The sequence below is a fragment of the Erigeron canadensis genome, chromosome 1 (genome assembly GCF_010389155.1).
Source record: "Erigeron canadensis isolate Cc75 chromosome 1, C_canadensis_v1, whole genome shotgun sequence".
In the NCBI taxonomy this organism is placed as follows: Eukaryota; Viridiplantae; Streptophyta; class Magnoliopsida; order Asterales; family Asteraceae; genus Erigeron; species Erigeron canadensis.
In genome coordinates this window covers 51,745,684-51,772,042 of record NC_057761.1, presented here as the reverse complement: position 1 = coordinate 51,772,042, position 26,359 = coordinate 51,745,684, and the positions used below count along the sequence as shown (strand labels likewise).

The 26,359-nt window shown below is 34.0% G+C and overlaps 5 protein-coding genes across 6 annotated transcripts; 4 read left to right on the top strand and 1 right to left on the bottom strand.

The window, feature by feature from the left end:
• Positions 1-910: 910 nt before the first annotated feature.
• On the top strand, positions 911-3,738 carry LOC122610653 (60S ribosomal protein L29-1-like). 2 transcript variants are annotated; one of them, XM_043783626.1, is made up of 3 exons: positions 911-1,021; positions 1,124-1,238; positions 3,482-3,738. In XM_043783626.1, the coding sequence occupies exons 2-3, from the start codon at positions 1,137-1,139 to the stop codon at positions 3,560-3,562; spliced, it is 183 nt and encodes a 60-aa protein (XP_043639561.1). In that variant the 5' UTR covers positions 911-1,021; positions 1,124-1,136; the 3' UTR covers positions 3,563-3,738. The 2 variants fall into 2 exon arrangements, with proteins under 2 accessions (XP_043639561.1, XP_043639569.1); XM_043783634.1 differs by having other exon boundaries at positions 919-1,021; positions 1,129-1,238.
• Positions 3,739-4,386: 648 nt separating this feature from the next.
• Positions 4,387-6,704, top strand: LOC122586172 (outer envelope pore protein 16-2, chloroplastic). The gene is made up of 7 exons (XM_043758279.1): positions 4,387-4,544; positions 4,680-4,731; positions 5,841-5,912; positions 6,014-6,045; positions 6,188-6,221; positions 6,305-6,372; positions 6,469-6,704. Exons 1-7 carry the CDS (start codon positions 4,416-4,418, stop codon positions 6,610-6,612), a joined length of 531 nt encoding a protein of 176 aa, XP_043614214.1. The 5' UTR covers positions 4,387-4,415; the 3' UTR covers positions 6,613-6,704.
• Positions 6,705-9,340: 2,636 nt separating this feature from the next.
• On the top strand, positions 9,341-14,160 carry LOC122608299 (protein SREK1IP1-like). The gene is made up of 2 exons (XM_043781393.1): positions 9,341-9,516; positions 13,208-14,160. The coding sequence occupies exon 2, from the start codon at positions 13,266-13,268 to the stop codon at positions 13,848-13,850; it is 585 nt and encodes a 194-aa protein (XP_043637328.1). The 5' UTR covers positions 9,341-9,516; positions 13,208-13,265; the 3' UTR covers positions 13,851-14,160.
• On the top strand, positions 14,140-16,316 carry LOC122608290 (UPF0481 protein At3g47200-like). Its single transcript, XM_043781381.1, has 2 exons — positions 14,140-14,217; positions 14,884-16,316. The coding sequence occupies exon 2, from the start codon at positions 14,897-14,899 to the stop codon at positions 16,115-16,117; it is 1,221 nt and encodes a 406-aa protein (XP_043637316.1). The 5' UTR covers positions 14,140-14,217; positions 14,884-14,896; the 3' UTR covers positions 16,118-16,316.
• A 3,688-nt stretch (positions 16,317-20,004) lies between these two features.
• Positions 20,005-23,662, bottom strand: LOC122594653. The gene is made up of 4 exons (XM_043767085.1): positions 22,830-23,662; positions 21,107-21,254; positions 20,878-20,955; positions 20,005-20,811 (listed from the first exon to the last, which is right to left on the bottom strand). The coding sequence occupies exons 1-4, from the start codon at positions 23,660-23,662 to the stop codon at positions 20,005-20,007; spliced, it is 1,866 nt and encodes a 621-aa protein (XP_043623020.1).
• Positions 23,663-26,359: the final 2,697 nt, after the last annotated feature.

Sequence of the window (26,359 nt, the reverse complement as noted above, 5' to 3'; positions counted from 1 at the left end):
TTGAACATTGTATACACGCTCATGATACTATAATGAGAATGGGTTATTGTCAAAAAGTACGATTACCTAGTAAAGTATCATCCTCATATGTCATAGAGACCAAAATACAAGCACTTCGACATATAAATATATAATAGTAATATATGCGATAAGTATAACTCAGAATAACACACAACAAATTCTATGACGAAGACATAACTTTTTCCTTGTTACTACTATTCTTGTCCATCATTAAAAGTTTGAAACAAAAAACTTATTTTACATATGTGTGAAAAGACTCCACTTTTTATTTGAAATAAAATACCTTTAGGACAAAGAAGCATGTCAAAAGCAATCGACTCCACGAAGGCCAAGGAAGATGCAACATTTGCTACGCCAAACCTTACCCTTTGCTTCTTTTTCGTTTTAGAAGGTGCATTTTCATTGTTTGAGTTTTTTCATGAGGGAAAAAATGAGTTGATTATTCATTTTTAGTTCGGGATTGAAATTTTTTTTAAAACAAACTGTAATAAGGGGTTTTTTTATGCGTTTTCAAAATAGATTATGCGTTTTCAAAACTGCGTTTAGAAAAAGCATATAGCTACATGTTTCTCCAAAACTGCGTTTTCATAATCAATAATCACTTTTTCATACAAACATTTATTTAGATTATTTGCGTTTTACAAACGTAATAATCAGATAATCACTTTATAAGGCGATCCCAATCACCCTTTAAATAAACAACAAATTCAATCATCACTTTTAGCTCCAACCCCATTACGGGTTCCGTAGTTAACTTGTCAAAATTCAAAAGCGAATGCTTCAAAGCCTAAAAGAACCTTCTAAGCAAGATATCCAATCCATAAAAGAAAGCACGAATTCGGCCCAAAACAATTAAGTTAAATCCAGCCCAATCACTAGGGGAAAACTCGTAAATGCATTAGGGTTTCACAAAAAGGCCTTCATATAAAAAATACCCCCATTTCTTTTTTTCATTCATACAAAACCCTAATCACTCCAAAGAGTAGCTGCCGCGTAACAGGTCTGTTTATTTTCTTCGTTACTATTCTTTTGACATGATATCTGTATTGATATTAATTAGCTAACAAATTCTTATTATATATATATAAAACAATTTGTGTAGTAAAGAGGAGGAAATGGCAAAATCAAAGAATCATACGGCGCATAACCAGTCTCACAAGGCACACAGGAATGGAATCAAGAAACCCAGGAAACACAGACACACTTCCACCAAAGGGGTTAGTTTATTTTTTCTATGTTTAATCTAATGTTCTAAATTTATACTTCAGCTAATCATTTATATTTTATTTTTGATTTACTTTATTGACTACTAATAATACTTTTATTTTTGGGCATATAGATATAAACTATGTTGCCTTGTATGAGTGTCTAGTAGTAATTCATTAAGGGGTTGTTTGGTTTAGCTTATTATCAACACTTATTGAGTTAGGGTTAGTATTTGTTAAGCCTCCTTATTGTGGCTTATTTTTGATTTTATCTTGTAATTACAAGTCATGGTAGGCTCGTAAGTTCAAAACTAAACCACAAAAACGAAAGATAAACCAAATACAAATAAGCTGTTATAAGCTAAGCCAAACATACCCTAAATGGCTAAATGTACATTAAGAAAAACCGAGACTGTTAAAACAAATAGGTTTTCTTATTTTTGTATTGTTTAGTTCAGAATTCATCTGACACTTGCAATGTGGATTTTTGTGGTATAAGTTTTTCAAAATGAGCTATGAAGTTTGAATGTCTGAAGTTTCAAAATGAGCTATTACATCTGGACATCTGTTTAAAGCGTCATATGGTGTAGATTTTTTCGAACCTTTATGTGAAGTGTTATTGATTCTATATATGTTATAAAGGTAGTTGTTGCCATTTAGCTATTTGTTTAACGGGCAGTGTTTTCACGACCGGACCGGACCGGCCGGCTGAACCGATTGGGCCGTGACCCGGCAGCTATAACGGTCCAGTTTAGGGTGTTGAACCGAACATGCATAGGACCGGCCGGTTGAGCCGGGAATCGGTGCTTTCGATTCGTTGACTTTGTTTGACTGTGGTGGTGGTTAGAAGAGAGGAGGAACTTGAATGTGAGAAGATCTATGCGGTGTTGCCGACGGTGATGGTGGAGGGCTCTGCGATGATGTCGGCAGTGACGGTGGTGCAATGGAAATGAGAGAACAAGAGGCGGAGCTGAAACACATGATCTCAAGTTGGAGTTTTCATCAACATCGAACGACGGGGTGCTTACTTAAGCTCGTCGGAGTTTATCTCATTTTGCCGGAAATTTATTTAATGCGAGTTTCAAAAAAATTGATTCTTTGTTTTTCTCGGATAGAGAGAAAGGAGTACCGTCAATTTGTTTTCTGACTTTTCTCACTCTAGCTTTTTTGTTTCTTATATTATTATGGATAGTATTTATAGTATATACGTAGACTTGCAAGTTGCAAATATATTAAGGGGGTGTTTGGTATGATGGAATGGAAAGGTGAGAAAGTGAATGAGAAGGACTTCTCTGCAAAAAGAAATGGAATGAGAAAGGAGAAAGGGGAATCAATTCCATTCTCTCCATTCTCTACAAATTGTAAAGAATTGGTGAGAATGGAATTTTTTTTTTTTTTTTTTAAGATGTTATATGTAATAAATGTATTATTATTTAAAATTTTAAATTTTTTTAATATATTCATTCTCTATGGGTACCAAACAACGGAATCCATTCTCTATTGCATTTTCATTCTTTATGATTCCGTCCTACCAAACACCTCCTAAAGTCATTGATCCAGCTAGCTAGCTGCTTTTCATTTTATTGTATTTTCTTTCATATTTTATAAGTTAAAGTTGAAGTGTACAAATAAATGTATATTATATTTTTAATGTTTCCGGTTCTATAACCCTGTTCGACTGATCGAACCGGACGAACCGGACGAACCGGACGAACCAGTAACCAGTAAAGAGACCGGTTCGCCTTCCGGTCCGGTTATGAAAACATTGTTAACGGGTAATGGTTTTTTATTTATTTGAAACTTCGTTCCTATGCTGTAGATTTACTTCTCTTTATATATGTATCATTGACTAGATAACCTATACCTTATGAATAGGTGTTTGATACTTTCTTTATATGTATGTGCTTTAACATAACTATTATCTTGTTTACAACGACTCTGTATTTCTGTAAATAAGTTTTACCAAAGTGGTAGTATAATGTTGGGTTTTACCGTTTTAGAGAGGCTGAGAACAAGTCATGTAGAATTGTGTAACATAGCAGTGTACTCCATGTGATTTTTCAGTGTTGTTAGATCAAAATCTAAAAGAGAAACCATTATATTGATAGTGTATTATATCCTGTTGTTTGTAGACTACTAGACCACCATGAGTTTTATCATAAAATTGTGACCCTTTTACAATGTAACATTGTTTTCTGGTTTACAATGGAGGAAATCTGATTTTTTGTGTAATAATAAAATGGTTGTGAATGCAGATGGATCCCAAGTTCTTGAGGAACCAGAGGTATGCAAGGAAGCACAACAAGCAGGGTGGAGAATCTGCTGTTGAAGAATAGATGTTTTATCATTTGCTGTTGTCTATGCTATGTCTTCCCTTTTATGTTATTTTGCACTGTTGAGAAATATGCTATAACCATTTTATTTTCTAGTCTTGATTCTATATCATGGTATTGTGACTTAAATGGCAATGATTATGGTCATTGATAGTTTTACTATTCAGGTTTTGATTATATATCATGGTATTGTCACCTCCATGTTTTATAAATCTTTCATTTAGTTAGAAGTTATCGGTGTTGGTTTTAATTGCCATCTTTTTTGGTTTTTGAAATCAAGCTCTATTATTGGTTAATTGTATCAAAAAATGTATATATATATATGATGTTTTCCCAATTTGTCATTGAATTATTTCATCAAAGTTGTTCATCTGAAAAGTTTGTTGTCATGATCTAATTTTTTTAGGAAGTCAAACCTTATGCGTTTAAAGGAAAAAAAAACTGTTAGTAAACCAAAATCCAATAAGGCAAAAACCCAAACCGCTATAAACCGATTACAAATACATGTAGTTTTTTTAACATTTCTTAAAAACGAAGTTTTGCTGATTTGGTTTTTGGTCCCGTCACAAGTACTCGATATTTCACGAGGTTTCACCTTCCAAAGTTTATCCCTCGGTTTACTAATGCCACGCGTTTAGTGGGATCTGAACAAGTGCCAAAATTTTCGTCCGAAACCATGAGACACGTATACAACTATAGCTTACACGTGTCATCTCCTCCTCCTTTTTCACTCATGACTCATATTTTGTAACCACCGTTTCAGTTTGTTTATTTTCAGTCTTTACCAAATTCATATACATTCATACAAACAAAGATCGAAGAAAGGTACGTAGGGAATTAATAGAATCATTTAATCATGGGGCACAATTTGGAGACACGGTCGTTGTTGGACGAGTTGAAAAGCTTTGATAGGAAAGGTGGTTTGTTTGATTTAGGACATCCTCTCCTTAATCGTATGGCCGAAAGTTTTGTTAAAGCCGCCGGTGTACGTCCCTCGATCCCTCTTTTATTCATTATTTATCATTTACTCGGTATTATTTTGAGTTGATTTCATTAGTATGTACAAGAGTTTTGTTGTGTACTTGGAATTCATTGAGTGAATTGTACGCTGTAAATGCAGATTGGAGCAGTTCAGGCAGTTTCCCGAGAGGCCTATTTCACCGCTATTGAAGGTGTGTGTGTGTGTGTGAAATCTTTTCCTATCGGCTACATATATTATTTTATTATTATAAATAAATATATATGGTTGTTTTCCATAATTTGTGGCAAACGGTTGATAACCGGTGACACTACGATCCTTAATCGCTCACTTTGTTCACCTATCCTTTTTCATGCCATGTGAGCATCACCTCCTCACCACCATCACGTCTTTATTTGTTATATGTCACGAATGCTTTAAAGAGTTGTATTATTTAATTTTGCGACATGTTAGATGGTTCAAAAATAAATTAAAATAAGAGTAAGCAATATTTCTATTCATTTGTAACATTCCTGTTAGTAAACAAATGCAAATTCTCTGTATGGGTAGCAAATAGAAATTTATCAAGATTTAAATTTTGAAATACTTTTGGGAGGATTTTCACTATATTTAATACAATTGATTGTTTGCAACTGAGATGTATATACATTTTGAGTATAACTAATGTCACTAAATCACTCTAAACGAACATTTTCTGTTATAAGTGACTGAACTAAGTTACACTGTCATTCAAGAGCATTAGTAGTTCTTGAAACTTTGAGGTCACCACATTGTATCACAAATGTACAAGATTCTTATTGTAAAACTTTGAGGTCATCACATTGCTTCATATTTGAAGTTGATCGGGCTTGTGTGTGATTAATGAATTGACTTGAACACTGGTTCTAGAGGATACATCTGATGTATCCTTTTAATTACATTTGTAAGAAATAATATAAAATTTTATTTTGGGCTTGAGCTCTTTCAATTTATATGAAAAACCTCTCTCCCTTTGAATTTTGTTCTTGTTGCAATGTAGTATAGGTGCTTTAGCGGCACAGATCATTGTGATTACTTTGAGAATAATTTAAATGATTAAATAATGGTTACAAAATTATTCAAAGTAGACAAACACTTTCAAGTTGTTATGTTGGTTGATATTAGTACATAATTGCTGTACTAATCTGAGGAACTTCGTTGTTTGGATTCAATTTTTATGTATATATCAGGTTTGAGAATTACATTATTATATGCTCTAGCTTAAGTAGGGACATAATTGGTTCTTAATGTAATGTTCCGTCATCATTTATTAACGAGGTGCAGGTGGAGACTCGAGTTCTATTCCTCCAGAAATCCCAACTAGCCAAAGGAGACATCGCTTCTCTGAACTTCGAGGCATGCACCTCTCATTTCTTTACTATTTTCTCAAATTGTATAAGAGCATATTAGTATCCTTCGAAGTATATTGTAAACGTCGATTTATTGTTGCTTTACAGGAGAAACGAACAGAAACTCTGTTGAAGCATTGGTATGTTTGTTGCTACCAAATAAAATATTTTACTTCTTACATTTAAAATATTTATAGCTTGGGGTACATTCTTTATAGAAAAACAGAGGTACGGATAGTTCCTTTACGACTTCCTATATTTCATAAATTCGTATCCTTTCAGGTCAAAAGCATAGGGAAAGAATCTCTACAATGGGGTAAACTCAGTGTACCTATAAAGATGAATCAAATTAACTATATCTGATCCGTAAATGTGCTATGCTAACGCTAATGACTTCAGGTTTGGCTGCTGGAATGTATTCAGGGCTTACTTATGGGTTAAGAGAGGCGCGTGGAGTTCATGATTGGGTAAACACTCAAAAAATTCAGCCTTTATATCTCCAATAGATAGTTGGCCTTAATCTTGTTCACTTTGTAACATGTCATGGTCTGCGTTGGGTGCAGAAAAGCAGTGCTATGGCAGGAGCAATAACTGGTGCGGCCTTAGCACTGACATTTGACGATTCTTCTCATGAAGAAATAGTGCAAGGTGCCATCACAGGTGCGGCTATATCAACTGCTGCTAACCTTCTCACGGGGATATTTTAGGGTTCTTCATGTAAGCGTCTTTTGTCTTGTTTCATATGGAGCTCCATACTGTGTAGTCATATTTTGTGCAAAATGAAATGTACTGTATAACATTTCTGCATAATTGTTCAGTGGAGATCTCCATGTTTCTTTGTTGTTCTGTGTTGGCCTGTCTTTTAAATTTGTGTGATGATATTCCTTGTTCATTTGTCTATGATTGTGTGCTCATTCGGATCTAACATGTGTCCATGGACGCACTTTAGAAGAAGGTAGACCATTGTTGGTAATGGTTTGTAAGGCAGTTTTGAAGATTTGTGGCATTTGATGGTGGTGGTAGTGGTGTGTGTGTATGCCACCAGTCCATTGGTGAGCCTAGGGGGAAGAAGATGGAGGGGCCCTTGCAGTGTATCTAGGAACTTATTAGGCCAAAAAAAGGAGGTCCCATGGTCTTGTAATGTTTGGGTTGGCAGTCCACAACACATGATACGCTATTAGGCTTCAAACAACAAAACAATGCCACCATACTCTTAAATTATCATCGTTGCATCATTTCTTCCTTTCAGATGACATCCAGAACACATCCCCTATCAATGATTACTAGCTGCTTCTGTTTTCATTCTCATATATTTTATTTTATTTGAACCGACAATACGCACATCACATACATAATCCCACCAAATCCACACAATTTTCACATGTTCTTCATAGAATTTGGCTTCCAAAATTGGCCCAGGGCAGGGCTGTGCCAATGTTAGCCAACATTTGGTCCAGAACGCCCATTTTTGGGACATGTGTTATGTAACATACTACGTGACATCGCCCCGACATTGCCTTAAAGCGTCTAACAGAGGTAAACGCAGGGCTGGCCCAATAGCTGTATTGGGTTAGGCACAAGCCTAAGGCCCACTAACTATTAAGGCCCCCAAAATTATAATATATACATCAGGCCAGGAGTATACTAATTTTTATTTATGGTTTAATAGTTTATATTTAGGGTTTCTGTAATAAATATAACAAAACACCGTTCCTTATTCTTGTGAAGTTTTTCAACCGTCTATCACATTTGTCTCTTGGAAATCTAAGTACGTTCCAATCACCTACAAATTCAAAGATTCCATACGGCTCATAATCACATATTCACATGGCATTCAAATCTATAGAAGATATGTTGTTTATCCCTCATTTTCAATTCCTTATATTTTGCATTTTTAATCTCTTTTTTTCCACTCATCTTCTGTAATCTCTTAACTGTCTCTTCTGTTATTGTATTCTTGCTTGTCTTAAAGTGTTAGATGGTGTATTTTGCTTTTGTTGTAAGCTATTTGATATTAATAATGATTGTATGTTAATTAACTAAGCCCTCAAATTCGATCTCACTTAAGGCCCCAAAAAGCTTGAGCCGACACTAGTAAACGACAAGGCATCCAACTATATACCTATTGTTCAACGAAATTTCAAAATTTAGTCACATATACATATCGTATTTTTATTACTATGATTAAACTTTTAGTTATTGCTTAGCAGATCTTGGGCATGCAAACTTCAAGCTGTTGCTACTCCGATAGCTGTTTTGGAGTTGTGAACTTTCAAAGTTTATTATATATCGTTATGAAATTTGGATGTTTAAGTAATCATATTTGCACAAAAAATTAAAAGTTAACAATCATATATCATAATGATTTTAAAAGTTTGATAACAATAATAAAGTACTATATATATGTGAACGAATTTGAAAATTATTAGTCACTTTAGGTCACAAAAGTGTAAAACACTTAGAAATTTTACTAATTTATTTCTATGTATTGTTTTAGAATTTAATTGAAATTAAAAACAATTTAAAAATGAAGAATAAAGTTTAAAATAGATTACTAAGACTATCTCTAATGTTAATGACATCCTTATGCGTCATTTAAAGCTATTACAACATATCCTTATAAATCTTTAAACTGTGAAACATAAAATCAATAACATCGTATTTTAGTTTTTAAGATAATTGTTAGTTGAAACGTGAAAGTTTTGGGGTGAAAAAAACCAAACCAAAAACCATAAAACCCCCCAAAAAAAAAAACCAAAACACCTCCAAACACACACAAAAAGGAAGAAACGAATTCCATGATTCATGCATATGAAAAAACCACATTAGTGATTTGGTCTATGGGGTGCATATAAAAAATCAAACCAAAAAAACCAAATTAAACTATATTATAATTACCCAATAAAGATGGACATTAGCGTTTAATATACAAGTATATCTTCAAGGACGATAAAATTTTAATCGAAAATTTAAATTTTGATATTAATTATGAAAGTAAACTTTGATTATTTTAGCATTAATACGGATATGAAGTCATATTACTTATGTCTTTTAGATTAATTTGTATTTAAACGATCCTTTAGTAGGACTTTTTGATACAATGCAAAAAGTTTTGGTTGCGACATGATTTCTAAGAAAAACAAGTCTCGTCGATATGAAATAAAAAACAATTGTAAACCAAAAAACCAACCCAATTAACCAAATGAAAAAAGTGATAAGGCTGTTATGTATTCAATTTGGGTGAAAAACTATACTTGGTTTAAAAAAAAAGATAATTAAACGGTTTTTCACCCGACTTAAATACCTATCAACCTCATATTCCTTTCCGTTAACCAAAAAGCCAAACTTTTATAATTTATAAACACAAATGGTTTGATAATTTAAAAATCCAAATAATTGGTTTGGTTTTTTAGATTTAATTAAAAATCGCATCAAACAGATCTAGTGATCTAAAACTGTGAAACATAAGAAATAGTCGGTGAAACCCACCCGTATCTAGGTGTATAAAACCGACTAGACACCCGCGGCACCGATCTAGGTGTATTTACCTCGTCAACTCCTGTCGACTATCAGACTCCAACGACATCCCTGCACCGTAAATTCGTTCTGCGGTAAGTTACTAGTTTTCTTTTCTGTAAATTTCTTTCTTACTAATAGTAATATTCCAGTTGATTATATGGTGTTTCTTGTTATATGTTATTATCATTATTATATCTATTATTGAATCTGGAAAATTATTGAAGCTAAAAGTTTGGGTTCATGTTAAATGTAAATGGATCAAATGTTTCGTGTTAGTTAATTGTATGTATGCTTACAGAAAAAGAAAACTTATTTTAGTAAAGATTGAGTGCTCTTAAGGTGTTTGATGAAAGTCCTGAAAGAGAATATGAATTATCCGGCACGAGATTATGTTAGGCGTGCTTAAGTGTTTTCGGTTAACTAATTCTAGGCCCGAGTCATGCCTCTACTCACCGGCTGTTTAAGTTACATATATAATGGTATATTGCATTTGGGCCGGGGTGTTAGGGTTTATTTTTTTGAGGTTTGAACTCCCGGATAACTACTCCAAGTGTGTCAGTAACGTCTAGATTTGCGACCTACATTCCTCTAACTTGTTGGTTGTTACGCTTTCAACATGCCCCTTTTAAAACATCTCTAGAGCAAGGTCTTTTAGCTTTGTAGGGTCAATATTGGTTATCCTGAAACATGCCAGTATCTTCTGTTAAGACTGAGCTAGGAGATGAATGTAGCCACTTTGGCGATGATATGAGCAAGGGGTGAAACACATACCTTTGATGGAATAAGGTATGAAGGTAACCATATGGAATCATGGTAGGGTCCTCTTAAGCGTGAACACATGATAAATCGATCATCATAATATTGATCAATGTGACAAACTGCCTGGTCATAAGAGCAAAGTAAACATGGGTTCTCTTTTTTGAGTGGGGCAATACTATGATTATAAACGTTGGGAAACATGTGCACAGGATTTCGGCACAAAATTTAGGTAGTTGCTTTTACGATTATCATACTATGAAGAGGATCCCTGAATATAAAATATCGTGTCAAGTCAAACATTTTTGTCTATCTAGGATTTGATGGATCCATGCCAGTTCTTACTTATTAAGGATGATACTCTATATCTTGATCAGTGTAGTTGTGATTAATGTCACAAATGGTCTAAATGTTGATATTTTATCATGCGCATGTACTATTCAAATAAGAGTCACATTAGTGGTTAACTATCGTTGGTTAGCCGTCTAGGAGTGGACATTTAATTGATGATGTGCTTCTCAAAACCCCAATCCATGCACAATATCCGTAAAGAGCTAAATGCTAGTGATCCTACGTAGAGAGTTGATGATCGAGGGCATGTGTGCCTATAACCGCTTACCAAGTTACCATAGATCTGTGATGTTAATTCCCTTGTGACAGTAGATAAGTGAATTATTTATCGAGTCAGGGACTATATAGTGAAATCATGCACGCTAACACCAAACTAGAGGCTAATTGTTTATGTGTTGATGACTAGAAGTTTGTAGAGATTCAATAGAACCCAATATAATTTGGGGATACGCCGCCTCGCCGACATGTACCTGTGATTTTTACGTTTATGTTTTGTCTGTAAGCTAGCAACTAATTGACAAGTTTAGTGGACATTTTAATTCTTCTATGGTATGTTTCAGTGAGTTGGTTGACTTTATTAAGGTTCTTATGTGTAATAATCTGATTTATGGTGTGATTTTTGCCAGGTCCTTGATAAATACATGAATTTTAGAAATATATATTTTTCACCTTGTTCTATCACGATTCTAGTATATAATCTTTTGCATATCTAGTATAATTATAGGATTCCAGTTAAATGTATGGATTAGTGTTATTACTTAATCCATACATTTAACTGGAACCCTATAATTTAAGTATTTAACTACTACGTAAATTACTTAGTAATTATATTTTCTGTTAAAAATAAATGCATGAACTGATTACTGATCATTTTGATATAAAAGGCATTGTTTGGTTCTTGGATCTTTAGGCTATTGTTTCACCAGAAGCGGCAGTAGCTCACTAGCTAGCGCTGTTTATAGCTGTTTGCTTGCGGAATTTTTTAAATCCCTTAGTATTTTCATGAATTAGGAGTAAGGAGTAGGTAGTAAAGCTGTGCAATTGAGTATTTGGTGAGATTCTTAAGAGAATCCAACTTGACCGACCTAGTTAAACGGGCAAATGAAGTTGGCTTTCCATGTTTAGGTACCCGAGGAGGCGAGTCTTTGACTCGGATGTACATGCAATTACATGACCTAACCCGGGGTATCCCTGTGACTGTTTCTAAATCCCTTCTCTAACCTCTACAAATTGTCAAATTGTTTCCTTAGGGAGTTCGAACCTGAGACCTTTTGTGGCAATAAAAGTAGTAACTCTATGCTTCTCTATGAAGATTGTAAATACCTGGCAGAATGGGCGGGTCGGGCGGGTTTGGGTAACGGGTCAAGACGGGTGCGAGTCTAAGCGGGTCAAACGGGTGCGGGTCTAAGCGGGTTGGGTGCGGATCAACCTGCTTTTTTTTTCCAAAACCACACAATCCAATGTAAATGATAATTAAATTGTATTGAACTATTTTTCTAAACAAAACTACCATATTTTATGTAACAAGTAAAAGCATTTAAAGTTACTGTAAGACAACTACACGTATACATTGTACACGTATACCTTTTATTTGCCACACTTCACCGACTTTTCATAATATATAAAATAAAGCATATATAAATAGAAATAGAAATTAATTTAAAAAGACATACATATTTGTGTGTATCTTCTTTCTACATTACTTCACCATCTCCCATAAACATAGATACATACTTGGTTTCTTTTCACCATCTCCAACATATACATATAATATATATTATATATATATAAATTATATATATACATTGTCAAAATTCTCATGCAGTTTAAGTGTTCAACGATGCCTATGAAACCCAAAAACGTTGAATATTGTTCTCTGACAACCATGGGGTAAACAAGACGACGGGGTAATGACCGGCAATTGGATAGCAGCCGGCGATAGGGCTCCTGTGAGGTGGTGATATTCTGATGTTCTGTATTATGTATATGCATAACCGTTTGGGTTTGTAGTCTTGACCCGCTCGACCCGCAAATCACATATCGGAATTTCAAGGGGTGTATTTGAAACCCGTTTCCTTTTCTTTCCTGATGCCCAAATCAACCCAACAACCAATAAAGTTTACCCAAATTTACCCGTTTGTTTCGTTACGGGTTTGGATTGCCAGGTCTAAGATTGTTTTATTCCTTTTATTGATAGTTATCCATGAAAGAGTTGGTTATTCTCCATGGTCATTATTAGAGGCCATTTTAAATAATGCTTATAAGTTTGGTAATGGACATTAAAGACATGGTCAATGACAACACACTTCCATGAACCTACTTATGGAGTCAAATGTTTTTATTTCATATGACGGAGGACTCCTAAAATTAGTTACAACTTCAAAAATTTATGTAGCTATAGAATTCTGAACCATCACAAAGTTTTTTGTCTCAATCACAAGAGAGATGTAATAATAGTATCTAATGGCTCAGATTTTGGTTAGTAATTCGTTTGACGCCTATTACTCAAGTTTGATTTCCTTGGTGTAAGATTGGGGTATATGGTGTAAACATTGTATACAATGTCTCGAACAGTGATTGATCGTGATGAATCCATGCTAATTTTCAGGCTAAAATGGAATGTCATGGGACATGTAGTCTTTCTGTGATTGATCTTTTATTATTCTTTGTATTCAGGGAATTCCAATTACTTCTAGAACTCGTGGTCGGTTCTATCTTGCAAGCAACAGGGACCATGTCGGAAAAGATGAAGGCTGCTGCCTTATCAGCAGCTACTAAAGGGCTTAGTCGTGTCCAAGCTGAACGTGCTACAGCAAATGCAACACGAAATGTAAATGCATACGGGCAAAAGGAAGAAGGGCCAAGTAGATGGCAAGAAAAGAAAGAAGCAAAGACACAAATGTACCTGAAAAGTACTGAAAAGCAAGCGACATTGAACCAGAAAAGATGTCAGAAGTGTCGACAACCAGGTCACTGGACATACGAGTGTCAAAAGCCCGTACCAGAAACCCCTAAAGTTGAAGCTGGGTCACTGTATTCACGTGATTTGGATGCAGACTTGAAGAAAGAAAAAGGTGAAAAGGGTTTGAAGAAGAAGAAAAAAGATAAGAGTAGTAAAAGAAAACACAAGAGAAGAAAGCATAGGTCTAGTTCTTCTTCAGAGTCATCAGATTCTGAATCAGATGATTCAAGGAGTCATAAAAGAAAACACAAGAAACGAAAGCATAGGTCTAGTTCTTCAGAGTCGTCTGATTTTGAATCGGAAGATGAAAGGGGGAAGAGAAAACGGCATAGCCGGAAGTCTAATGGTGGTCGGTAATTTGACTAGAAACTTGTGTTATGTAGGGTCATAGTATTGAAGTAGCTGTCAATGCTGGCAAGTTCATTTGGTTAGTAACATTTTGATCACATATGTTGGCTTCGATTTATGCTGTATGTGAAAAAAGAGCGAAGATGAGTCTGTGTTCCATCATATAATAAAATGGTAGACAAAAGAGAGAAATAGGCAGCAGTTGTATCAGAAATTGAAGATCCTATAATAACGTCTCAGAGTCTTATCTTTATGTGAGTTGTAATCTGTATTAAAGACCGATAGTCTCGCCATTTATAGAAAATACAAAGCTTAATCATGATATTATGACGTAATGATGGAAGTATTCTGTGGCTTTCTGAACCATCCTGGAAGGGTAAGTTTTTCGACTCAAATGAACATGCATAATGGAAGTATTCTGTGGCTTTCTGAACCATTTATTTCTTAGTCGCCCCAAGATTGTCCCTAGTAGGTTCGCACACGAGATCTTTTGGAAAAAAACCCATGATGTTAACCACTAGACCACCTTGGAGGCGAATCTTTCCTCGATTTGAATGTTATCTAATAATATACGGAGTACTTTTTAACTATACTTTAACTTCAAACTTAGTTATTGATATATCAAAGTAGGGTGTTACACAGTACAAGAAACAAGAATCTAGAGCTTATATATACAGACTTACTATATGATTTAGATTATGGTGCAAGTATACATAAGATGCTCTATCAAAGAATATAATACGAGTACACGTTAGCAAGTCATCTTATATTCGTTTCTAGTCTTATCCTTTACTCTAGCCTTATACAGTAGGTTGGATTTACTTGTTAGAACCATCAATCTAATTACTAATCACATACACTATATAACTAACTCGAGTCATAATAAGGTCAAGGTCCATTAGATAAGCCTGGGCAAAACAATGGAACAAAGTTCCTTATATTTTTTATTGAACTTATGTATACACAAATAAGCAACTTGTTGTGTCGCAGCGGTTATAATCCTAATTTTTGTTTAGAATTACATGAGTCTTTTTTTTTCTAGAATACTCGCGAAGATGGAGTTCGATCCTCATGAGTCACATAGTCACGCTTCAGAGGAGATTGTATTAGAAGAGCATGTGAGCCTTATTTCATCCATTAAGATGAAAATGGCGAATACATCTGATGTTAGACGTATATGCAGAGTTTCAGACAAATTCTATGAGGAAAACGAAGATAAATATTTTCCCCAAGTGGTCTCTATTGGTCCTTTTCATCACGGGAAAGAGAAGTTGAAAGCCATGGAACAGAGAAAATGGCAATATCTCACCACACTTCTCTCGCGTGTGGCAAATGTGGAAACACGTTTGGGGAGATGTGTTGAGGTGCTAAAAGTGCTTGAAGAGCGAGCTCGCAAATGCTATGGAGAAGATATTCAAATGAACAGTGATGAGTTTGTTGAAATGTTGTTGATAGACGGCTGTTTTATCATTGAGCTGTTTTACAAGTCATGTTGTAAAGGTATTAGACGACGAGGGGACCCGTTTCTCTCAACATACCAAGTCTTCCATCAATTGAGGCATGACATGGTTTTGCTGGAAAACCAAATCCCCTTTTTTGTTCTTCAACATTTATTCAACATTTTGCCTGTTCCTAAACAATGTGGAGGATACTCATTGGTTGAACTCGCCTTTCGTTTCTTCAAGAAAACGGTTCCCGAGGACATATACAACGTACGAGATAGATATGGTCAAGAAATCCACCATCTACTCGACTTAATTCACCAATCTTTCATACCCAACATACACATTCTTCAACTACAACCAGGACAACCACATTCCCAAATGAACATTCCAACCGTGACGCAGCTTCTTCAAAAAGGTTCAGAAATCAGGAAAAGCAACTCTAGGAGTGTCTTGGAAGTAAAGTTTAACAAAGGCATACTCAGAATCCCGGCTTTGGCGTATCATGATCTCATGGAAGCTGCGTTGAGAAACCTTGTCGCGATGGAGAATTGTTGTTATGATGCCACTAAGTACATAACATCGTATGTATTTCTCATGAGAAGTTTAGTTCAATCAAATGAAGACGCAAAAGTCCTCCAAAAGAAGGGAATCCTTGACAAAGGGGAAGAATTAGTGGCAATGTTGAGTAAGATATCCGTGAATCTAGAACCAGAAAATTTCTACTATGGAGACTTGAGCCACAAACTCAACAACTTCGCAACAGTCAGCAGAAGTGTTTGGTATGCAAGAAAAGTTCGAAATTGCGTTACACATTGCGTAAGCGAATTGTAGGTTTGATGCAAATTAACCTTTGCACCATATATAGTTCATACACTTGTGGTCTGTGGCATTACTTTTAAAAGCTACCTAAGTTTCAATGTTAACAAATGATAATGTTATATTATAAGTATATCTATATATATATCATTAGGAACGTGATGTTAATCATACTCTTGATTTTGGCTTACATGTTTTGTTTTTCTTAGTATTATTGTTTTTTATTCCTTTATGATGGAAGAGTACTTGGGATGATATTCCTCATACATTCTCATCATTTATTAATTATATAACTTATAATATCTTATAATATCGATACGGTAAAGACAATATATCCTATCTTGAGTCTCATTTACCTTTGTATGGTGAGTTAGAAGTGATTTGAAACATCCCGTTCCAAAAATCATATTAGTATCAACTTTTACTTTAAAATTTCAAGTAACATGCGGATAAAGTAATAACTAAATAAATCCTAATTTTGATTAATTTAATCCCAATTTTCTTCTATAAATTACTCGTAATACGAGTAGTGAACTACTCCTAATCAACCAATGAGCCCAATAATAAGAAATTAAGAACACTACTACATTTAAAAAAGCCCGTGTAGTTATATATATCACTTAATTTGCCTAATGACCTAATCAGTATTACTCGTATTTGTTTTCTTGAGTTTAGTCAAATAAGCCGGGGCACATTTGTAGATATAAGATGTAAGCAATTCCTCATAGATATAAAATTAAGTAGATGACCACGTCTATGAATAACATGTTACATTTGTTAGCTTGATTATTATTCATAATTAAAAAACATAATGGAATAACATAAGATATTGTTTACATCTAATAGGACACATATTTATTTAAATATAAATATTTCTACATCTGATATGATTACTACTAATATGATACATCAATTAGGAAAAACTGGATAACATATGTTGTCATGACGACTTAGTCAAACTTTGGTGCCTCTTTAGGCCGGCTGATATTATGATTAATTAAACAAACTATACGAATACTTACACAATGTAATGGCGAATGACAATAATGATAGCGTCAGCGTGATAGTAGCGACAATGGATAGTGATAGTGGCAATTGGCGACGGTGGAGAGTACTACATTTTATTAATATAAAAATGATAGTGTAGTTATTTTAAAAAATAAGTGTATACATTTTAATTAATTTCATTTAAGAGTATTCAATAGTCTTATATAAAAATGATAGTGTATTTATTTTAAAAATTAAGTGTATACATTTTAATTAATTTCATTTAAGAGTATTCAGCAGTCTTATGCATATTGTCAGTTATCTACTATTATATAAAGCATCAACCCCTAATTTTTTTTCTCAAATTAAAACTTTGAACTACTCAAAATACCCATCTTCTTTATTCATTAATTTAAACATCTATACTAAATATATTTATAATACCCTTAATAAATAATTTATAACATAAACCCCTTTACTTTTAAAATAACTACACTACCACCTTTAACATCAGTTACTTTAATATTCACTATCATTGCCGCCTCTACCACCCATTACCGCCACCGCTTTGGACACCACCGTCGCTGCCATCCGCCGCCTACCACCATCGCCGCCGCATTATGCAGACATATGACTCATACTAGTAAAAACATTTTTAGTATTTTAAAAGTAGAAAAGAGAAAGACGAATTTATTTTATATAAAGCATAAATATATGCAGATAAGGAATTATATTATATGGACAACGAAGAAGAGTTTTAAATCCAGGATTATTTTTAGTCATTTAGAATAATGCATGTTTTTTTGTTTTAGTGGTTTCAACATCTTAAACTCATATTTTGTATCCATATCTTTCATTAGTGTCACCTATGGAAAAAAATAAACTATTACAGGTAATCGGGAACATTTAATGAGGATAATAGACATATGTGAATATTTATGTTAAATTACACACCAATCGGTTTTTTTTTAACAGCAGTGGTGATTGGACTCAGCGGCATGCCTCTTCATCGTTCGGTAGAAATCGACCACGTCACCAGTACAGTCAATCCGAGGGCATGACAGACGGTGGAAGTCCCACTACCGTTCTAGAGGAAACTAGCTAATGCTAGAAAAAAAAAACCCCATGCTCCACTTCATTGGCAAAGACTTCCCAATATGTCTTTCAAAGGTTTTGAACCCGTGATCAACATTTGGCTGAAAGACATAAGGAACATTAAATGTTCAGTTGAGCTAAATCCCAAGGACATACGCCAATCGTTTGTGCATTGCATACTGTCCAATTGGATGTCACTGTGATGTTTTGTATAATAATTACTAACTCATAACTCGTTAGTTAAAAATAAATACAATGTAAACAAGGATATTTTTATCTTTACATGCATCTTCTAAGTTAAATTGGCTTATGAAAAAATATAAATAAAACATGTGTTGGTAATGATGGAGTGCTCCTTCCATCATGTTTTTTTTTCTTTAGTGAGATTTTTATCATTTATATTTGATTCCTCAAGTTTTGGTTTTTGTTTTATTTTTATGGACTTTTAAAGTGATATTTTACCTTTTTTATTCTTTTCTTTTTAACAATTTATATACGGTATTTGGTTATAACCTAGATTTTGTACCCGGAGATTGCCTTGGGAAAAATAACGACACGTAAAATGTCGTGGCAAAAGGTAAAAAATTAAAAGTATAAAAAGTAAATAAAACAAAGCTTTATTCGAAAAGTAAAAGGACGATAACTTTAGTAAATTTATGCGATAAAAATTAAAGAAATTAAAGTTTTCGTGACAAAAGTTGGAAGGATGAAAGTTAAAAACTAAATAAAACAAAACTTTGGTACGAAAGTAACAAAATTAAAGTTATGTGAAAAGTAAAAGAATTAAAGTAATATGACAAAAAAGTAAAAAAGGTTAAAACTTGTAATGAAAGAGCCAAAAAATTATTGGTTGACAAAAGTTAAAAGGACAAAGTTATGTGGTGAAAAGTAAGATAATGAAACTTTCATGACAAAAGTTAAAAAAATAAAACTAAAAAAATAAATAAAAGAAAACGTACGTGTAAAAAGTAAAAGATAAGAAAGTTATATGAAATAAAGTATAAGAACGAAAACTTAGAAAGATGAAAGTTTAAAACTAAATAAAATAAAACTTTTGTGCAAAAAGTAAAATAAGTAAAACTTATGTGACAAAAACTAATAAAGTTAAAAGTTTTTAAAATAAAAACACTTAAAAGGCACGTGGGTCCCACCCAAAGTAAGACTCCGTGAAAGAAGTTTGAGAGAAAGAAAAACTTAGAAGGTATTGAGAGATGACACGAAGAATAACGCACTTTAATTATATATATAGAATTTGTTATATCTTATTATTTTTGTTTCCATTTTTATTCTATTATTTTTGTTATATCTATTTTTTTAATCCCTTGTATGATTTTTAATATTTTTAACATTTATTCCTTATAGCATTTTGTTTTTTTAACTTTTGATTTTCTCAAAACTAATTTATTTCAATAATAGTTTGTTATATATACATTTTCTAGAATTTTTTTTTAAAACTTTTTCTTTTTTTTAAAGTCATTTTTGGAAATGAACATTTACATAATTTTGTTGTGGTATTTAATTAAACTTGTGAATTGTTTTGCTATTCAAAATATGTACAATACATCAATAGAGAAAAGGACAGGCCCAATTCTCATTCTTGCAAAACAACTAAACATCAATAGTATACTAGACAGAATTCAATGACCAATAAACAAAAAACGATACTCCCCAAACTCAAACAAATCAATTTCTATACAGAACTCAACTATAAACACAAAATTGAAATATACTAGATATGGACCAAGTAGTTTCATCTTGCACAACTCACTATTCCATATCACACACATATTTCAAAGTAGAACCAACCAAACACCCAAACTTCAAGCAGCCACAAGTCTGCAATTCATCCATTTTAGCTTCCAGAGAGCACCTAAGTTGATGACATTCTTTGTATGCCTAACTTTTATGGAGAGCAATTGATTTCTAACACTTTCCTTGATGATGTTGCAAATACTCTCCTCATTCCTTTCCTTCTCTTGAAAAATTCTAACATTCCTTTCTTGCCAAATTTGATAGACAGAAGCTGCAGGAATGATTTTGTTAACAACAGTTCCAATATTATTCTGCTTTTTAATCCTCACATTCTCCTGTATAATGTCCTGCAATGCAATATAATCTCTCATATTCCATCTAAAAGTCCTTAACCTGAGCCAAATATCCGCAGAGAACTTGCAATTGAAGAACATATGTTCATGTGTCTCATTCTCAACCTTGCAGAGAACACATTGCACACTATTATGGCACCACTTTGCAATTCTGTCTTTAGTCTGCAGTTTTCCTTGCACTGCAAGCCACAAAATAAATGCATGTCTAGGATTAAAATGCTTAAACCAAACCATATCCTTCCAATCGATATTTGGCCAATTATATTTCAAGTCCTGCCATATTTGTTTGGTAGAAAAATCCACTTGTAGATTACTATTAGTAACCCACAGTACGTCATCCTCCTTATCACTTTGCAGTACAGGAGGTGTAATACCTTGTAGAATACTAAATTTTTCACTCCATCCATCAGGCCACTTCCACTGGCCCTCATTAATCATAGAGCTTAATTTTGTTTTAGCATCCAATCTAGCATCATACAATACCCTCTTAGTAATGAAATTGCTTAAGGGACCATCTGCACACTACTTGTCATACCACATTGAAATAGATTTGCCATTTCCAATCTTATAGATGATATGCTGTTTTACCTTATCTCTAATATTCAATATGGTTTTCCATCCCCAGCTATCATTCTTATCCTCAACCACCTCCCAAATACTCGCATTCTTTAATTTGACAATGTTAACCCCAAAAAGAATTTTTATTCTCCAATATTTTCCAAAACTGTTTCACAAGCAACACTTCATTCCAAGTCTTCATATCCTTAATTCCTAATCCACCTTGACTCTTAGGTCTGCAAACAACTTTCCAAGCAACCTTAGCTCTCCCTATAGCAGAACCACCAGAATTCCAAAGAAAGCCTTTCAACAGCTTCTCAAGTTCCTTAATAACACTATTAGGGAGGAGAAATACAGAAGCCCAATATAATTGCATTGATGATAGCACTGAAACAATCAACTGGATCCTTCATGCATAGGAAAACATCTTGTTTTTCCAGCAGTCTATTTTTGCTTTAACTCTATCAATAAGTGATGTGTGAAATCGAGTAATAAAATTTATAAACACGAATTACCAAAAGGCTGACTACTACACACTCACAGACAGTGTACCTGATCGCATGCAATATAGTTAAAAGCTGGTAAGCCGAGATCGTTCACAAGGACTATTATAAGCAATTGTAGAAATCAAGTGATTCAAGTAAAATGAGGGGTTTTGTGGCTGAATTGCCACGTTGTAAGTAGTTAGTGAGAAAATTCAGTAATCCTTCAGGATTAATCGAAAGAAGATTTTGTTGTTTAAAACAGTAATTTTAAAGGTCATCCATCTTGATTTCCCTCGTCAACATGTTAAGATTGCACATTTGATGAAGTTCAAATTCCATTTAGTTGATTCAATGACCGAGATTCATATTGATCGCTAACCCCGTACCCGTCAAGTTTACAACTTCATTTGATTCTCTTGTTTAAACTAGTTCCATTATTAAGACCGGTACCCCGAAACGCCTTTTTATAACTTCACTAATTCAACAATGGTTTTGGTCATTTCAGATAACAAATGTGTCTATTGATTGTACCCAATCATTAACTCATTAATTCTTATTAATTATTAATTACCTTCTACCGTACCCGTCATAGAACCAATCGCTTCTAACCAAGCGATCAAAATAACTTCTACCCAACCCGAGTTGCCACTAAGATTGTGCAAAAATTATCCACAATCAATAATTAAATGATAAAAAATTAATAAACTAAGATCACGACAGAACGTTAAATTGAATCAACTTGAATTATAAAAATAGTGCAATCTTTACATATTATCTCACTCCATCAAAATGGATGAAAAAACGATTAACCACTCATATTAAAATACGAATATCCAATCAAATAGAAATAATTCATCGTTACCGAATATAAGGAATTGAAAAACGAATAACGGAATTGATCCAATCGTAATGAAGTTCTTTGAAGGAGAATAATCGGATGAAAATCTGCTCCCAAGGCTGCAAAAGTCGACTGGAAAGTGAAGGTAGGGTTTCAAGAATGTTTTAGCAAGCTATTTATACTTTCTAAAAAATTTGTTCAGATTCGACATATACTGCGTCGTAGTCTACTGTTTTGACTTTCTTGACTTTGACTTCCGTTGACTGGTCTTTGGTTGTATATGGTACGACTGCGTCGCAGTCTCAGCACACTGCGAAGCAGTTTGTTCATCGACATGAATTACTACGACGCAGTGCCCGTTGACCAGCATTGACTTTCTTTGACCTGCTTCCAATCTTCATTCTCTTGCCTCGTAAAACATCCGTAAGCACTCATATTACTCCAGAAACTTCGTTTTTTTTATTATCGCTCAAGTACTTGTTAACTCCTGAAACACTAACAAATATCATAAACGTACCAAATATACACGAAAACAACTCGTAAAACTTACTTAAACAACTAACTAAACCGTGAGAAATGGGTATAAAATACGACATATCAATAAGAACCTTGCAGTCAGCCACCCCCAACTATTTTGCATTAAAGGCACACCAAGATACCTCACAGGAAGTTTACCACTTTTGAATGGTAAAATTTGAATCATATCCGGTTTATCCCTGTCCTTAATACTTCCAAAGAAAATTACACTTTTTCCCAAATTAAGTATAAGCCCAGAAGTTCTAGCAAATTCTTCCAAAGTGTTTTTAACCACCTTAATGGACCCCACATTACCCTTACAAAAAACTAACAAGTCATCAGCAAAACAAATGTGGGAAAGCTTAAGGTCCTTGCACCCAAAATGATAACCATATTCATTAGACTCCTGAATATTTTTGCACATAATCAGGTTAAAAACTTCCATAACCAATGTAAATAGGTAAGGTGAGATGGGATCACCTTGCCTAAGCCCTCTACCACCCTTAAAATACCCATGAATTTCACCATTAATGCATATAGAAAATTTTGTAAATCTAACACAAGTCATAATCCAGCTTATCATAACTCTATGAAACCTAAACTTGTTTAAGATGCTTTCCAAAAAATCCCAACTCACTATATCATAAGCTTTCTGGATGTCAATTTGCATTGCACATCTCTTGGGTCTATTCTTTCTATTGTATCCCTTCAGTAATTCTTGAGCAATCAAAATATTATCTTGAATATGCCTTCCAGGAACAAAAGCACTTTGATTGAAATGCACAATATTGGCCAACCCACTTTGAATTCTATTAGTCAGAATTTTACTTATGCATTTTTGGATAACATTGCAACAAGCAATTGGCCTAAATTCTGACACTTTGCTAGGGGTACTCACCTTAGGAATAAGAGCAATGGTAGTGGCATTAATCTCACCAAGTAATTTCCCTGTACTGAAAAATTCCTGAACAGCCATGCAAACCTTAGGCCCAATTATATCCCAAGTCTTCTTAAAACCTTAGGAACAAATGTTGAGTAAAACTCGAATTGTCAAATGTTCGTTTTATTTAAAGCAATCCCACAACAAAATCTATTATATGGATTGAAACCGGCTAAAACATATTTAATGAGGTCTTGATCAGGTTTCCAGTCACTTTTTAATTTCCATTCCATTTTATATTAATTTTAAAAAAGAAATAATGATATATGATGCCAAATAAGCTGCCACATTATCTTCTTCCCTAACTTATTCAACATCATTCAACATCCTCAAATTCTTTTCTGTTAGATGATTTTTTTTGCCAGCTATAATTCATAGTGGTAAGTTCATGTGAATTTTTGCAGCTACCTTTTTAAGTTTACTAAATCAAATATAATCAATCATGGCCATCTACATATAAATAAAGAAATATTTGAGTACTCTTTGTTTGACCCATCATGGTCATCTTCATATAACCAAATCATGGCTACCGGAGTTACACAATATAACTGGACAAATCATGGTCTCCACTTCGCCACTGCCCCACCTCCGCCGCCAGCCGCCGCAATCCCATCTCTGTTCAGATCCCACTTCCCCACCTCTGCAGCAACCACTTTCACCCCATTACATTACAGCAACCAAACTCAAAGGAATAGAAGATTATGACCTCCAAAATCATTACTCGAACAGAAATCTCCAGCCACCATGAATATATTCAGGTACCACTATCGCCACATTAAAATCATTGTCATCGCCACGCCATGGAATCTCTGTCCAACATCAGCTACAGCCATCACCATATTCGTTTGAGGTTGTTTATTTCCAAGATTTGATTTTTGTGTTTGATTCGTCTGTAGAAAGCTTTAGATCTTGTTATATAAGGGTTTTCTTGGTTTTTGGATCTTGAGATACAGAGGAAGATTTGTAATACAATATATATATATCGGTATTTTATTGTTTGGTATATAGATAGCCTATAGATTATATACAAAGGGAAGATCTGTAGTTTGGTGTGGATAATGATTTTGAGGGTTGGTGGTGGTAAATTGGTAATTGGGGGCTTGGGTTGTATTAGGCTAAATTATGGCATTGGGTAACACCACCAGGGACCTGGTCAACCCCACCAGGGTATTCGCGGCGACGTCGCCGCTAATAGTGGGACCCCCGACACAGACTGACCAGCGTTGCAGACTGACGCGGCGACGTCGCCGCAAATGGTGATGACGTGGCACTGCCACGTCAGTCTGTCACCTTAGTCTGCAATGTGTATATCGGGAGTATATCGGGAATTGACATATCGGGAATGGTTCTTTGTATTTGTTCAATAGCATCAACAGATGTAGCAAATGTTGATGACGTGGCAGGCTGTCACTTAGTCTGCAATATCGGGAATGGTTCTTTGTATTTGTTCAATAGCATCAACAGATGTAGCGCATAGGAAACATCGATGCGATACTTTTAGACTATAAATATATGGAATGTCCAAGTATCTATCGTACACTTGAAAACCAATATTCATGTAATAAGATACACAATACCATAAAGTCGTGGTTTTCATACCGAATCTTTGTGTATTTCGAAAAAAAATTTGGGTACATAGGAATCATCGTTTTCATTACATATTTGTAGTTGCTGGTATTGTGTATCTTTTCCTTTTCAATCTTATTGTTTATATATATATATATGTATTATGAATATAGATATAGATATTATACGTATGTGTAAATATATATATATACATATATAGGAATCATCGTTTTTATTACATATTTGTAGTTGCTGGTTTTGTGTATCTTTTCCTTTTCAAACTTATTGTTTATATATATATATATATATATGTATTATGAATATAGATATAGATATTATACGTATGTGTAAATATATATATATAAATATATAGGAATCATCGTTTTTATTACATATTTGTAGTTGCTGGTTTTGTGTATCTTTTCCTTTTCAAACTTATTGTTTATATATATATATATATGTATTATGAATATAGATATAGATATTATACGTATGTGTAAATATATATATATATATATACATATATAGGAATCATCGTTTTTATTACATATATGTAGTTGCTGGTTTTGTGTATCTTTTCCTTTTCAAGCTTATTGTTTATATATATATATATATATATGTATTATGAATATAGATATAGATATTATACGTATGTATAAATATATATACATATATATATATATATATATAGTATGGACACCATTAATAGTTAATGAGGTTGATGTTTACTTGAGTTGTTTCAGATGGATAGTTTGGAGGATATTTGGGCAGACCCAGAAAACGTACGTATTGAAGTGCCGGATAATGTGTTTGAGCAACCTGATGTAGACGGTGAATATGAATGCGAAGCTGGGGACTTCGAAACTGATGAGGTGTTCGGTTCCTTTGAAGAATTAACGGAGTGGGCTCAAAGAACAGCAATGGATTTGGGTTATGTTCTAGTTATACGGCGAACGAACAAAAACTCAAAAGAAGTGGTCAATAAAGTGACACTTATATGTCACCACGGTGGAGCACGCGATGCAAGGTTAATAGGCCCACCCAAACGGTCCAGTAAGATAGGTTGTCCGTTCACTTTAATAGGCCGCCCTGGGCGTGATGGTGGTTGGAGGTTAACTGTCAAGGATTGGAGACACAATCATGATCCAACTACTAATCTGCAAGGGA

What these genes read in the sequence shown, in the direction of transcription:
- LOC122610653 (XM_043783626.1), top strand. Translation starts at nt 1,137, where the DNA reads ATGGCAAAATCAAAGAATCATACGGCGCATAACCAGTCTCACAAGGCA. An exon ending in GACACACTTCCACCAAAGGG is followed by an intron (nt 1,239 to 3,481) that starts GTTAGTTTATTT and finishes TTGTGAATGCAG; the next exon opens with ATGGATCCCAAGTTCTTGAG.
- LOC122586172 (XM_043758279.1), top strand. Translation starts at nt 4,416, where the DNA reads ATGGGGCACAATTTGGAGACACGGTCGTTGTTGGACGAGTTGAAAAGC. An exon ending in GTTTTGTTAAAGCCGCCGGT is followed by an intron (nt 4,545 to 4,679) that starts GTACGTCCCTCG and finishes CTGTAAATGCAG; the next exon opens with ATTGGAGCAGTTCAGGCAGT. An exon ending in GAAAGAATCTCTACAATGGG is followed by an intron (nt 6,222 to 6,304) that starts GTAAACTCAGTG and finishes TAATGACTTCAG; the next exon opens with GTTTGGCTGCTGGAATGTAT.
- LOC122608299 (XM_043781393.1), top strand. Translation starts at nt 13,266, where the DNA reads ATGTCGGAAAAGATGAAGGCTGCTGCCTTATCAGCAGCTACTAAAGGG.
- LOC122608290 (XM_043781381.1), top strand. Translation starts at nt 14,897, where the DNA reads ATGGAGTTCGATCCTCATGAGTCACATAGTCACGCTTCAGAGGAGATT.
- LOC122594653 (XM_043767085.1), bottom strand. Translation starts at nt 23,662, where the DNA reads ATGGCTGTTCAGGAATTTTTCAGTACAGGGAAATTACTTGGTGAGATT. An exon ending in AGTGGTAAACTTCCTGTGAG is followed by an intron (nt 21,255 to 22,829) that starts GTATCTTGGTGT and finishes CTATGCATGAAG; the next exon opens with GATCCAGTTGATTGTTTCAG. An exon ending in TATTGAATATTAGAGATAAG is followed by an intron (nt 20,812 to 20,877) that starts GTAAAACAGCAT and finishes TATGACAAGTAG; the next exon opens with TGTGCAGATGGTCCCTTAAG.